Source organism: Clarias gariepinus, chromosome 18, assembly GCF_024256425.1.
Source record: "Clarias gariepinus isolate MV-2021 ecotype Netherlands chromosome 18, CGAR_prim_01v2, whole genome shotgun sequence".
Taxonomy (NCBI): Eukaryota; Metazoa; Chordata; class Actinopteri; order Siluriformes; family Clariidae; genus Clarias; species Clarias gariepinus.
In genome coordinates this window covers 13310187-13324494 of record NC_071117.1, presented here as the reverse complement: position 1 = coordinate 13324494, position 14308 = coordinate 13310187, and the positions used below count along the sequence as shown (strand labels likewise).

The following is a 14308-nucleotide window of genomic DNA, read 5'->3' as shown; positions in this document are numbered from 1 at the left end:
TTACATATGACTGTATATCACAAGGGGCAGCACATGAGGGTATTATTCCAAACAACACTGTCTGCATAGTCAGAACTTACCTGTATATGTCTTTGTGAATGCCATTCACTAACAAAGGCATCTTTGGGGGCAAAGTATTACAGTGTCTAGCTAAGTTCCGACTAAAAGTAATACACAAAAATGGCCATGCAATGCAAAGGGCAAAGAAAAAAGTGCATTAGTAAACAGGAAACATGCAATCAATTTAGACATGCAAAACCAGTCACGGAAACACTTTCAGCAAGAAAACAAATCTGATAACATTATGTTAAACAGCACAGTGTCGCCTTAGTAACTGCTTCTGCAGTAAGTCGTTCCAAACTGACTCTAAACTATCCGTGTTGTTCTGTTCACAGCTAACACAAGCTACAAAGCTAACTAGCTTTTAACACAAGGCTCATTCACAAATCCCCCTTTAACCCCTTCTCAAGGTCCCTACTTGGTGTGAGGAACAAAGGATTGTACGCCCTAGCACACTTATTTAGGATTTAACCCCAGAAATCAGAATTTAACTGAACTAATATTGTAATAATAAGTGAAATAAGTGGAAATATAAAGCAAAACGTATGAGATTTTCAGGATTGTCCACGACCTCCATGGTTTATCTCTTCAACATTTTTAAAGAGAATTTAAAACTATTTGACCTGTTAATTACACTAATCGTCAAATGCTAACTGTTGGTCGGCAGCTTCATCAGTGGCGGTTAGCTAGTTCTGCCAGTCACAGAAGGATATGTGTTGGTGGAGCAAAAGAAATGGTTAAATAAGCAAACAAATCATAATCTGTGGATAATAAATGTTTTTTGTGGAACTGTTGCATCCCACCCGTGCTGATATTCAGTACAACAGAACTCCCTATCTCTCTGTCTTTCTTAATTCTACAATAGAATTTGTCCTGTAGAATTGTTTGTATCTTTTGATGTATCTTTTTTATCTTCGTTCTTGGAAATGCATTTACTTTACCATTAGCTCTTATTTTTCCGCCTCAGTTTTTACCTGTTAGTGTGCAGGCACTCAGCGCTTCCACCCCGGATTGATCTGTGCATCTCCAGGACCTCACTTGATGTTTGTGACACAGAACCAAAAATAATAATGTAAACAGCAAACAAAAGAACAGAAATACAAAAAAATAAATGACAGACATTTTTAAGGAAACACTGAATTGATATTGTATAAACATAGTATGATGTGACCGAATGGTGTGTTAGTCTTATTAGTACAATTAGTAGCACATACAGTAAACAAGTTCGGTGGTCTATAAGTAAGTTTATTGGGGCAATAAAAACTTGTCTTTTATCGAATAATGAGTATTGTTATATAAGATGCCATATAACTTGGAAAATTGGATGCACCATGTTCACAACTTCAAGGTAGCGCGTGAAGTCTTTAATAAATGTCAATCGGTTTTACACCTTCATCCATGAGACATTTCATTACAAGTCCTGGTTTGACTCGAACACCCGACACTGGGATGCTAAGCTTTGTATTTAAACATCAAAGGATGTTTCCAAGATGTTGATGCATTTATGCCATTTTTATTTTTTACATCCCATTGTTACTTATTTTAAACACAACTGCTGTATTTAAAATACATCATAATGTTTTCTGATTTATATCGTCTTTTTTTTATCATCAGCGTTGTGTTTTTCTCCACCAAATTCAGGCATTTTTTGTGTTTATGTGATTTTAGAGCAGCACTCTCACCAGAACAATAATCAAATAAGAACACAGACCCTCGTAACAGATTTCATTTCTACCTCCTGGTTTCATGTGTCTGCTATCTGGATTGCATCCTGATAAGATTTTCACCATGTTTGCAGTGAAATGTGTTTCCGGTTAGAAAGACTGAAAATGTGCTCGAGCATATTAAGTACAATATGCAAATCAGCCCATAACGTCTAACAGTAAACTCCTCTGAATATTGTTACAGTACACAGAATATGGCTGCCGCTTTATAAAAAATTATTTTTGTTTGTTTGTTTGTTTCGTGCAAGATCGTAAAGTGAAAGAACATTAAAGTGTTGTGATGTACAGTAATGTCTTGGCTTAGAGAGAAAACGTAAGATCTAAAGTACCTGTCCTCTGAGTAATCATAGTCAGAGTCTCCGGATCGGTGCTCCTGCTGCGGATTATAGTATTGAGTGGGCGACTGGGAATGATGCCGTTTCTGACGGATTTCGTCCAGACTCCTGAGAAAAGGGTGGAGAAAGAAGGAGAGCGAGAGAGACCGAGAGATGACATTACCTGTAAGCTAATTATTTCCTGTAGCTGTTTGAAGATCAATGTAACTGCATTAGTATCTGTCTAAAGTTCAAACTGAATGCAAGCCAATTCTGACTATTACATTAGGATTATTATAAATTCTTATTAATTGATATTTTCATGACATTACACTGATTGTTAACATATAACTTAATAAATACAAGTCTGTGCCGGTGTAAACTGTCTGTTTGTGCCATGTAGGTAATTTTATCACATTTGCTATGTCACTCATCCTCTACACCGCTTTGTCCTGTATTTAGGGTCTGGAGCCTATCCCAGGAGACTTAGGGGATGAGGCGGGGTACACCCTGGACAGGGGGCCAATCCATCGCAGGGCACACACACACACTCACTCAATTTGGAACGGCAATTATCCTAACCTGCAGGTCTTTGGATTGTGGGAGGAAACCCACCAAGCATGGGGAGAACATGCAAACTCCATGCACACAGAGATGGGAATCGAACCCAGACCCTGGAGGTGCAAGGCGACAGTGCTAACCACTACACCACCGTAATGGCTATCTTAAGTTAATACAGTATCTGCTCCAGGGGCCTGACCCTGTGGTCTGACCCCAGCTTCCTAACAAGTGGGAATTTCACTCTGCTGGAAGGTACAGTATATGTGATACCAGGGGGAATGGGGGCTCAGAGCGCTAGGGAACTGATCAGAAGGTCAGCGGTTACTGATCGGAAGGTCCGAGCCCCAGTGGGCCCTTGAGCAAGGCCCTTAAGCCAATTCTCCCTGTGCTTGGTGGGTTTCCTCCGGATGCTCCGGTTTCCTCCAACAGTCCAAAAATAAGCAGTTTAGGCTAACTGATGTTTCCAAAATTTCCTGTTTGTGGCAATGGGTGTGTATGCGATAGCGTGGCACCCTGTGTCTTGTGCCTTAAGCCTCCTGGGATAGGCTCCAGGTCCCCGCGACCCTGAATACAGGATAAAGTGGTGTAGAAGATGAGTGAGTAAGTGAGTAATTTACAGTATATGTGAACATAAATGGATTAACTTAAATACTTGATTCTAAATACCACTCATCTAACAAGCATATGATGACTGTACATTACATTCCAGCAGTGGGCATTATTCCTATTATTAGACATCTGAGCAGGTAAAAGTCAAAGGCCTAACAGTTAAAAGTTAACTTGGTAATGGTTAATGAACCACTGATTATATATTAGGCGTGTGAGTGTGTTAGAGGTTCACCTCTGCATGGGGACATGGGTGTGGCGTGAACGCCCTTTATACTGGTCCTCTCTGTGTGGGGAGACGGAGCGAGAGCGATGCTGAATGGTTGCTTGCCTCTCAGGAACCGTCAGAGTGCTGCCCCTCTCCTTCTCTCGGGAGTTCCTTTCTGCTGCTGGTATATCACACGTGCAGTTCGTAACACTGTATCATTTATTGCCACCAGAATGAATACACGGGAATCAGTAAAAAAAAAAAAAAAAAAGATCAAACTATAAACTACCATGCGAGAGGATTGTGCCGAACTACCAGCACAACTGCCGAACCCTACGACATGCCAAAAAGCAACAAAACGCCTACGCTCTTAATCATTTGTAGGGATGATAATTCCATTAATCCTAAAGCACATCGCTAAATGGGATAAGATTATAGAAATAAATTAGAATAATAGGCGTTAAGCTTGAATCTAAAGCAAACTACGCTATAAGCATGCAACAGATCGAAAGAAAATGAGCACAATCAGCGTATTTCTCATAAGGCCCATATCATAGTGTATTAAGCCGCCACAATCTGTTATTTCTGCTTAATAACATGAGTTTTGCCAGCTTTATAACACTTCTAGGCCTTATGAAGGAGGTGCCACTCGTACATACTGTACTACTGTGCACCATTCCTAGTGTTCATGCAGGCTCGTGAGTGTTTTCTCTGTGGTCACAGCTTCATTTACTACAAAAGCCCAGCAGAGGGGGAGAGAGAGACCGACCTCATGCCTAATAACCAACATGAATACAACAAACTAATAAAATCATCATATTGACAGTAGAAAAGGACTAATGCCGCATCCCAAACTGTATCTCGGAGTTCATATTGTAATTGACAGACGCTAATACACAATTGTCAATGCAAGATTTTGGTTCATAAATTGGGTGATTTCAGTTTCCGGTTATTTGCTGCGTCACTACGTGTATACTGTATATATATATATAAGGATGGTTATTAAAAATAATCAACTCGGTTATGGATCTCATGTTTCCTTTTTTTCTGGAAAGTCTGTTTTCTCTCTCTCTCTCATCCTGTGATGGACAGCTACGGCGTGATTACGGTGACCATGCGCCCGCCCGCCCCACCCACCTGAGGACACTACCGTAATTGCATCATCATAATCAGTCTCAATGATGCGATGAGATCCTGAGACATACACACACAGCATATAAAATACGGCATCACACAGGACACAATGTACTGTACTTCCTGGAGACCGCACGCAACAGGTTTATTTCACGTAAGACACTTAATACCACCCTTGTATTTGCAGCAGGTAAACCTTGAATATATGTTATTTTTGGAGATAAATAATAACTGACAGAAGAGTGTTCATTACTGTGATCCACTGGACTTATAATAAAACTGGACCATTCTGTATTCCTGCTTTTAGGCCCTTTAATACTCTGCTGTAGCATTCAAGCTGTTGATTAGTGACTCTGGTTTTCAGGTCTACGTCATGATCTTAGTCTAACTTCGTGATCTCCCAATATGACTCTGAGTTTAGATTGTTAAACAGACCTCATTGAGAATAATTAGAATATACAATAATGCAGTCATGGCCTGTACGGATAGCCAGAAACATCGCCATTTCTTTACAGTACATTCAATTTTATACATATTTGTACACATTTGTTAGTCATACTTCAGTTCATATTTAGCATAAAAGTCCCTTATTTTACTGTAAAAACTTTTTTTTTGTTGCATTTATAGATGACAAATATATACACACATGAACGACACTCACTCTGTAACTTCTTGCTGGGGCTGTCGGTGTGGACGTGTCTGCGGGGGAGGTATGGGGAGGGTTGGGGTAGAGGGAGAGAGGACACGTCGTGGGTTTGCAGCTTGTACCAGTGGGGCTGATCGTCCAACAGCGCCGTTTCGAGCTCGATCAAGATCTGCAGGAAAAGAAAGATGAAGGAGAGTCTATTCCTACTGTAAACTATCTTAAATGAGACATGTTGCTTCATAATAAACAATAAAAAAAGTGAAAAAAAATTGGATTATCTAATCTGAATAGACTTTAATAATAAAAAGTCATAACTCTAAAGTCGGGACTCTTATCATTACAAAATCCCGAAAGCAAATAATCTCAAATGATGTGTAATTTTTACCAAAAGTAGATTTCCCATCATAATGTACTGTAAACACACCTCTCCAAGGAAATCGCTCTCCTCTTCCTGCGCTCTTGGCTGGTCCCACACGGTGATCTCCAGCATGCGCTCTCGGAAGTCCCTGCGGTGCACGTGCGAGTAAAGGAACGTCTGGTTCCACCTTGGCTCCAAGCTCTTCTTTACCGTCTTCGTCCTCCTCTTGCTCTTGTCACTAAAGAGGTTGTGATTGTTAGTTGAAAGTTTGTTACTGGTTACATCAGTTATAACTGGGTACAACATAAGTGCAGTCATTTGCAGGTGGGGGGTTTGGGTAGGGTTTTGACGGATGATGAAACACCAGTCAGAAAAGTACCTTTGGGTCTCGTTGATGTGGATATAAGCACACAAATCATGCTCACCTCCGATCAGGAAGGAAGTACATTTTGACGTAAGCGTTGCGTGGCCGACCGTCTGGACGAGAGGGTAGGTCTATGGCTTGTAATACGTTGACGATAAGCTGATGGCCCACTTTGTCATACCACAGTTTTACCTTGTTAGAAAACATGGACAGGAGGTATGAGGATGTGAGCAATACACATATACACCGATCAGCCAAAACAATCCAACACAAAACATTAAGCCCGGAACAACTGGGACAGGTCTGGCCCCAGTATGAGTTGAGAGTTGAGGCTGGGACGTCGGAACGTTTGCTTGCTGGGCCCCGTGTGCAGCGGGCTATGGGGCACTGGGTGTTCTGGTGCCTTTCTTTTTTGTCAAGTTGCTGCATTGGCTATTATGATGGATGGGAAGGGACTGGCTCACCATTGGTCTCTATGGGCATGGGTGAGCCATGGGTGCCCATGAACCTGTCACCAATTTATTGGTAAATAATTGGTAATGAATGTTATTCAGTTAAATGTATGTGGTATTAATGTTATAGTTGATCTGTATAGACAACAATAGTTTTAATACTAAAAGAAAAACTTGTTTTCAATAGTTTCTCCTTCTTTGACCACACAAAGTCTTAAAATGTACGGTAGAAATGGAAATATTCCTCTCTCAACTGCAAAAATTTAAAAAGGCTTTAAAAACAATGCTTCAATGTTTTGTGACCGACATGGGACCTTCAGACTAAATAAATTAACAGTGTTATAAATAAATAAGCCATGAGAAACTGCTGTGTAAACAATTATTTCAAAACTGGATTACGGAAACGCGATCTCCAGACAGCTCAGATTCCTTATGGTTATTATTACCATTATTCTGTTTTAGGTCTGAAAGCTGATGCACTTATAAACCACAGACATAAGTGCATGGCTCTTGGTGTAAAGATTACGTGCAGTTGTCCTTGGAAGTGAATGATTAGTGCCACCACAGTGTGTTTTAGGTGTTTCAAATAACGTTGCGTTCATTAATATTGTGTTTTGATTTAACATGTAAAGAAAAAGCGGGAGGTTTACAGTGTGAATACTGCCAATGCTGAAAGGTTAATCCATCCATCCATCCATCCATCCATCCATCCATCCATCCATTTAGGAACCTCTGTAGTCCAATTAGGGACCCAGAAGCCCAGTGGTGAATTTTGGAGAACAATAGTGCCTATTGTATTTATTACAACTGTGGTAGGACCACTGGCCAACACTCACAATAGGGCCATGGAAATGCATTATCTATTACTGTTACTTTTTTTTTATTAGATAAAGCAGTACCGCCCACAAAATTACCAGATGGCAAATTAATGTTATTTACGGTGAAATTTATTATTATTATTATTTTTTATAGCATGCCTATACATTTAGCAAGATAGTAACTCAAATAAGGGGTTTTGAATTTTTTTAAGACCATAGGACCTTTTCAGCTTTACAATGAGAACTGTTTGCTCTTATTTTCCTTAAGGTCTTCAAGAAAAGACTTATCAGCAAAGCCTAAAAATGTATATGCTGAAGATTTATGTAAGTGTCTATTTATTTGACATTTATGTAAGAGAGGCCCGGGTTCAATTCCCACCCAATGCCCAAACACCAGCTACTGAATGCAGTGCCAGTCCCAAGCTCGGATAAAACGGGCAGATTGTGTCAGAAAGGGCATCCAGTGTTAAACCTTGTTTGCAGATCAGATGGTCTGCAGTGGCGACCCCTCGATGGGAGCGGCCAAACCACTAACAACAACATTTAACGTTTATGTAAGAAGCTCCCAGGTTCAGTGTTTTGTAACAGTCAGTGAAAAATAGTTGTTTTTTTTGGTAAAACGATAAGCTCCATTTTTTTTTTTTGTCAAATTCATGTCAAAGAGGAAATCTAGGGGGTTGAAAATGAATCAACTGCAAGATCAATTTAATATGTGGCCAAGGGAATGTGGACCCTGGACACTCTTCTGGGAAGGCTTTCCATTAGATTTTGTATTGTGGCTGTGGAGATTTGTGTTGATTCAGCCACAAGGGCATTATTGAAGTCAAAACTGATCTTGGGGGGCAGTCGGCATTCTGGTTCATTCCTTCAGCCGATTCATACCTCAGGGCGTCGCCAAAATTGTTGCTTTTCATAGAGCATGATTATGCACTGGAGAAACATCATGGTGGAACAGGTTTGGGCCTCTTAGGTTCAGTGTATGAAGAGATCCTAGACGATTGCTGACAACTTTGTGAAGACAACATTCAAAACCAGTCACGGAAGCAGTTTCGGCAACAAAACACACCTGATAATGTTATGTTACCTTAAACAACACTTTGTCTCCTCATTCTTATTTGTCTCTGAACCACTCTGTTTACGTCTAACACAGGCTACAAAGTTAATTACTCCAGGCTGAATCCCAAATCCCTCTCTAATCCCAGATTATGGGCACTACTTGGTATGTGGAACAAGAGATTTAAAACCCTACATAGTGCATTAGCTTTCAATTTAACACTAATTGGGATACAACCCTGCGTCCTCGTGCCTACGACCACGTCACTGCTGTGCTGATATTTAGCACTTCCTCTTATGTGATAATGCTTAATTAGTGTATCTTGCATGTGTTTCTGGTTATTTGATTACATCCTTGTGCTTTCAGATGATGAGTAATCATCTTTTCTATTAGTGCTGTACATACTGAAAGCTGGCCTGGTAGGTCCTGAGGCAGGTCTCTCAACATTCCCGGACTGGTGGGGGACATGACGGAGATGGAGGGACGGTCCACCTTGTGAGACTCATCTATAGAACTGGAACCAGCTAATATGACAGAAAATTAGAGTTAATACACAGCGAATACACAGTTAGTATGCTTAGAATTACATTTTAATGATACTTGGTAAATACAGTATAGTGGCCTTATGTAGGAAAAAACTACAAAAACATTGGGATGTAAAAACAATCTACAAAACTTACTGGATTCAAGAGGAGGATGTGATCTCTCTGGAATTCTCGGTGTTTCTCTTTAAAAGAATAACAAAAAATGAAAATTTTAAGAGATACGTGTTTCTTTTGAAATACACACTGAGTATTGAATATTAGATAATAAGGGAATAGTTGGAATCAGAGGATCAGATAGCTAAGGCCCCGTCACACTCTAATGAAGACCACGACCTTTCCATGGCATCCTTAAAATATTGGAGAACGCAGTCTTAGGAGTCAAAATGGAAAAATGTGCATTTATCAAGTCCACACTCCTTAGCCACGCCCCCTTAAGGTTCTCAATGCGTCTATCATGTTTCCCTCTAATTTCCTGTCACACACCTGATCAAGTGCTCACCAGGTCCAATGTTATTATTATTATGTCTGTTCAGATCGCACCAGGATGAGTCCTTTTCAGCAAGAAGTGATTTTCTGAGGAATTGGATCCAGTATTTATGCAAAATTCTATGAACATACTGTAACATAGACGCACTGATAACCTGCTGCATGCACATCATAAACGTGGTGAGTGACAGAAGAACGTAAGAGGAACTTAACGCAGACTTCTATAATATATACTGTATAGCACGGCCCTACTAGAGCAACGCGCAAGCGTTGGACTAGATTCTTATACCCCTATCTTACATATGCAGTTTGACTCACAATGAGATGCGTTCCGCGAAGTTCTGCAAGGTCTAGTTCTAAAGCTTCTGTAAGGACCAGCAAAATTAAATAGATGATGTAATAAGATGAAACGTAATCATAGCTCCAAAAATTTGCAGTAAATCTTGATGAACCGTACTTATGGCCACCGTGCAAAACCGCATAGGTGAGATAGGGTATTACCAGATTTTCTTTTTTTTAAAACTCACTGTGTTGACTCAAATTTCTGCAGACATAGTGGGTTTAGTGTGACGGGGGCTAGTTATGCTGACACGCTAGCAAATCCACTTAAGGTTACTTGAGGACACTTTGGGTTCGGGCACTACGGGCATTGGGAACAATAGCACAGTTTGAGTGGTTTACTTACTCATATGCTCTATCAAACTTTCTGATGATGTTTTTTGGAAAAACACGATGAATGCATCTTTTACATGTAGTGGAAAAGCAAATCAACTTTAAACAAATGGAAATAAAAGAAGCAACTAGATCACCAAAAATTACATGTCATAATCATTTCAGTCATTTTCCATCTTATATTCTCATGTCGCTCACTACTTTTCCATTTAGGCTAATATGAATTCTTTGCTTAGTCTGCCCGGATTGTTTAAGTTAAACTGGTACTTTTGATTATGTGCAATAACAGAACACAGCTATGAGAGGTAAATCTCTCTTTATTTCTCTTTATAATCCCCTGCTACACTAATGCACTTATCCCAGTGTTTCACTAGTGCTTGGATACCACTAAGTTTTCTCAGTATGCTTGAACCATGATTGGACTGTGTGCTTCATGTCTGAAACGCCGGCCTCCCAGGAACTCCTTTAAGTGTTCAAACATGTGGACATAGCTTGGAGAGAGTTCCCACAGACCGATGGGTCACTTCTGCAAGTTGGTGACAAGTTATCAGTCAATTTTCAAGGATTTCACAGGAACAACTGCAGTGAGCTCGACTGTTTTACTGCGGCTAAAAGACTTATCACCGTAGTGTGCTTGAGATGCTGAAATTATTTTTTAACCTTCGCTCACAAGGAATTTCATTCTTGTGAAATTAAGTCCCAGTTTGACTCGAACGGCCCTTGTATATAAAGTAAAAGGCAGAATTACACAAAGAACAGTCTAAAGGGAAATTATTGGGGGAACATAAAGACTAAAACAGCTTCCTACTGTAGCTTGATTTAGTAATCTAGGTACAATTTTAGTAACAATACTTGAAAGCAAGGTCTAAGGGAATAGAGTAAACATGGAAAAAAAGTGGAAAAAAAGTGACATAAAAAAAGTATAATGAGCAACAAAACATGAACATATAAAAAGACACCTGAATCAAAAAGAAACACAAAACAGGTGAATACAATCAAGCAACAAACAAAGGACAAGACTTTATTTACAAGATTCTATGACAACAAAAAGCAATTCCAGGAATCCATCTACAATCAGAGTCCTTTTTACAATAAATCCTTTGACATCTCAATAATTACAATACGGATCTTATCTCACATATAATACAGTATACACAGCGATAAGGTATGACTAAGCAGTTAGCTATTAGCTAACTAGCTATGCCATGCTATGCTTACCTGATTGGCCTTGAAACAACTATTTCCACTTGAGGTGCAGACTGCGACTCTAAAATGATGTTGTACACCTCTTTCTTGGTTGCTCCAGGCAATGCCTTTCCGTTCCACTGCAGCACCTCATCACCTGAAATGAAAAATGCTTACAGTTTAGCCAAACTACAGAACCATCTAGCAGAGCGGGTCAAACAGTGGAACAAAAACTTAGCACATAAATAACAAGTTAATGAGATTCATCATCATAACCGGCCTTTTGAGTTACACAAATACACATTTTAAACAATCCTTACCTGCTCGTAAGTGGCCTACAACATCTGCTAGACTTCCTTTCTTTACTTTGGTGATAAACGCTCCAAGCCTTCCAGTCTCTGTCATCTTCCCACCAACCACCTAATGAAAAGAAAAAATGCATTCGGTAAGTTGTTAAAAGAAATGGTCGAATGGTAAGATACAACATATACTGCATACTGTACTATATATGTAAATAAACAAAAGGGTTTGTCTTCACATTGGTCAAACTGTGGCCGCGTCTTAAATCGACATTCTGGACAGAATTTAATCAATCTTTTGTACCATGAATTAAATATGTGCCAGATTTAATAATCTACTTTGAGATAAGTTAATAATAAGCTACTTGCTTAATGTAAACAAACACCTGCACTAATAAATATTAATTAGAAAAGCTAAACTTAATCTTAAAATTAATCTTTATACGATCTACTTTTTGGATTTTCCATTTTTGATTTACTCTCTGATTACCGAACAAGGAGTTTTTTTGGCTGACAATAAAAGAAGAAGTCCAACGTAAACAAGGATACTCAACCTTACAAAATGTGATTCCTTTCTATTAATAGGTTCAACCTAAAATAATAATATCACTGATTACATTAAAGCTGATCAGCTTATTTTAGCTTTAACCTTTTAACTATTTCTACAAACTCTTTCCCCGTCATCAACAGGTACTAATGCTAGTATATACGATACTATCAAGTCATGTGATCCCGACCTCCATTTAAACAAAGTAAGTTGAGCTTGGCCTTGTACTTAGGCACATACATTATAAAGATGTAACATAGATTTACAATTTAGCTTGAGTGGTCTGTCATCTCACCTTCAGCCCGAGCAAAGAGCCAGCTTCTTGAGGCACAGCGGAGCGCTTGCTCAGAGTGATGCGGCCAATCAACTGATCTCCGTCTTTTGATGGCTGCCACGTGACAGGATGCTGAGGGGAAATCCAATAGTGGTTTTTAGATCCATTAATGATGGATACAGTCTTACTGACATGCACGCAAAATAGTAAAAGGACTGTGCATAACCAAAGACTAAACATCCGCTATACCAGGGGTCTGCTAAGGAATTCGTCCAGTCCAATAAACATTCTAATGCTGTGTAACCTGTGCTGTTAATGGTTTAAATGCCTTGTCCTGAACAAGGTGATGGAATGATGCTTCACACTCCAGTCTAGTAGGTGGCAGTATTGCACCAACCACGACAAACAGTCAAAAGAAGAAGAGATAGCTCAGAACATGTGAGTATTTGCAAGCGTTTTCTATTTTCTGCCAAAGCTGCGGAATATTTGTGAGGAGTGTATAGATTTTAGAGCATTAAATCTTTCTAAGTTTACTTAAATCATTGAAACGGCTGGAAATTGTAACCTAACCCACCAATTAATTGAACTGACCAACAGAACCGCATAACCGATTAAATCACACAGCTCTTTTATACATTACATTTATAGCACAATAACATCATTTAGATAAAATATAAAAAAACAGTTGAAAAAAAAAACTTACGTGCAATACAGTGGGGTCGAAAGGATGGCAATCCCAGTCACCTAGAGAAAGAGAAACAACTAAAATATGACAAAGGTAAGATGATGCAAAAGCTGTGAAAAGGAAGCCACTAACTTTATTAGCGCAGTGAGTTATAACATATTTCCAGTCATTAATATCAATATTGCTATATTGCATGCTATATTTTATTGTCTATAGAATATCTTTATCCTGTATACAGAGTCGCAAGGGGCTAGAACTTAAAACACCTGGAGCCTATCTTGGGAGTCTTAGGGCACAGGGCGGGGTGAACCCTGGAATGGATGCCAATCCAATGCCACATACGCACACTCACTCAAACCCAACGGTCGATTTTGAGAATGCTAATTACCCTAACCCGCATATCTTTCGAATGAGGGAGAAAACTGGAGTACCTGGGGGGAACCCACCAAGCACAGGGAGTACATGCAAACTCATTGCACACAGACCCAAGGCAGGAATCAAACCTGGACCTTCGGGGTGCAAATCACAGTTCTAACCACTAAGCCACCGTGCCGCCTTCTATACTTGGTGAACAACTAAACAGCTACATGGAAAGCAGGACTGGAATATTCAAATATGGACTTTGGAATACACAGACTAGCCATAACATTAACACTGAACAACACTGATGACCAATTATACACCAGCAAACTGGTCACATAATCATGGGCACCCAAGGCTCACCATGTCGGCAAGGACCAAAGACCAGCTTGTCCAGTCTGATCCCACAGAAAAGTCAATGCCGCACAATCGCTGAAAAAAGTTAATGCAGGCCATGATAGAAAAATCACCATATTCCACTACGTATGGGCCCAGCAGTCTGTCTACCGAGCTTCCAAACTCCCAATCCAATTGAGCACCCATGAGATACACAGAACAAACAAGTCCAATCCATGGAGGCTCCACCTCGGAACCCACATCACCCAAAGGATCTGCTGCCAACGTCCTGGTTACAGACACCACATTACCTCCCCAGAGCCCCTGCACAGCCACATCCTAGGGGCTCAGAGCTGCCCTTGTGGCACAAGGGGAATCTAAACCTGGGTGGATTGAATGTCATGGCTGTATGTAAATATTATTGAAATAATGTTTGAGAGACCAAACCTGTGATGAAAGCCCAAGTTCTTAACAATGCCGAATGTACTGTTTGAGGATGAGAAAAGGGGATGGCACAGACCTAGTTTGACCTTTGGATCTCAACCATTTAGTGTCAGACATTGTGTACTCAGCTCTGACCTAAAGCAACAACATGATACACAACAGATTCCTAATGGTAA

The 14308-nt window shown here is 39.9% G+C and overlaps 1 protein-coding gene across 5 annotated transcripts in view; it reads right to left on the bottom strand.

The window, feature by feature from the left end:
- rims1b (regulating synaptic membrane exocytosis 1b) overlaps positions 1-14308 on the bottom strand; it is a 63514-nt gene that overhangs the window by 17265 nt on the left and 31941 nt on the right. For all 5 annotated transcript variants that reach the window (XM_053476752.1, XM_053476749.1, XM_053476748.1 and 2 more), the window contains 13 exons: positions 13011-13051; positions 12329-12439; positions 11508-11607; positions 11221-11344; positions 8980-9026; positions 8705-8823; positions 6037-6167; positions 5678-5849; positions 5269-5422; positions 4611-4667; positions 3501-3654; positions 2114-2227; positions 1035-1097 (listed from right to left, as the gene is read on the bottom strand). In XM_053476752.1, the coding sequence (XP_053332727.1) occupies positions 1035-1097; positions 2114-2227; positions 3501-3654; positions 4611-4667; positions 5269-5422; positions 5678-5849; positions 6037-6167; positions 8705-8823; positions 8980-9026; positions 11221-11344; positions 11508-11607; positions 12329-12439; positions 13011-13051 (1387 nt within the window). The remainder of the gene's footprint in view (positions 1-1034; positions 1098-2113; positions 2228-3500; positions 3655-4610; positions 4668-5268; positions 5423-5677; positions 5850-6036; positions 6168-8704; positions 8824-8979; positions 9027-11220; positions 11345-11507; positions 11608-12328; positions 12440-13010; positions 13052-14308) is intronic.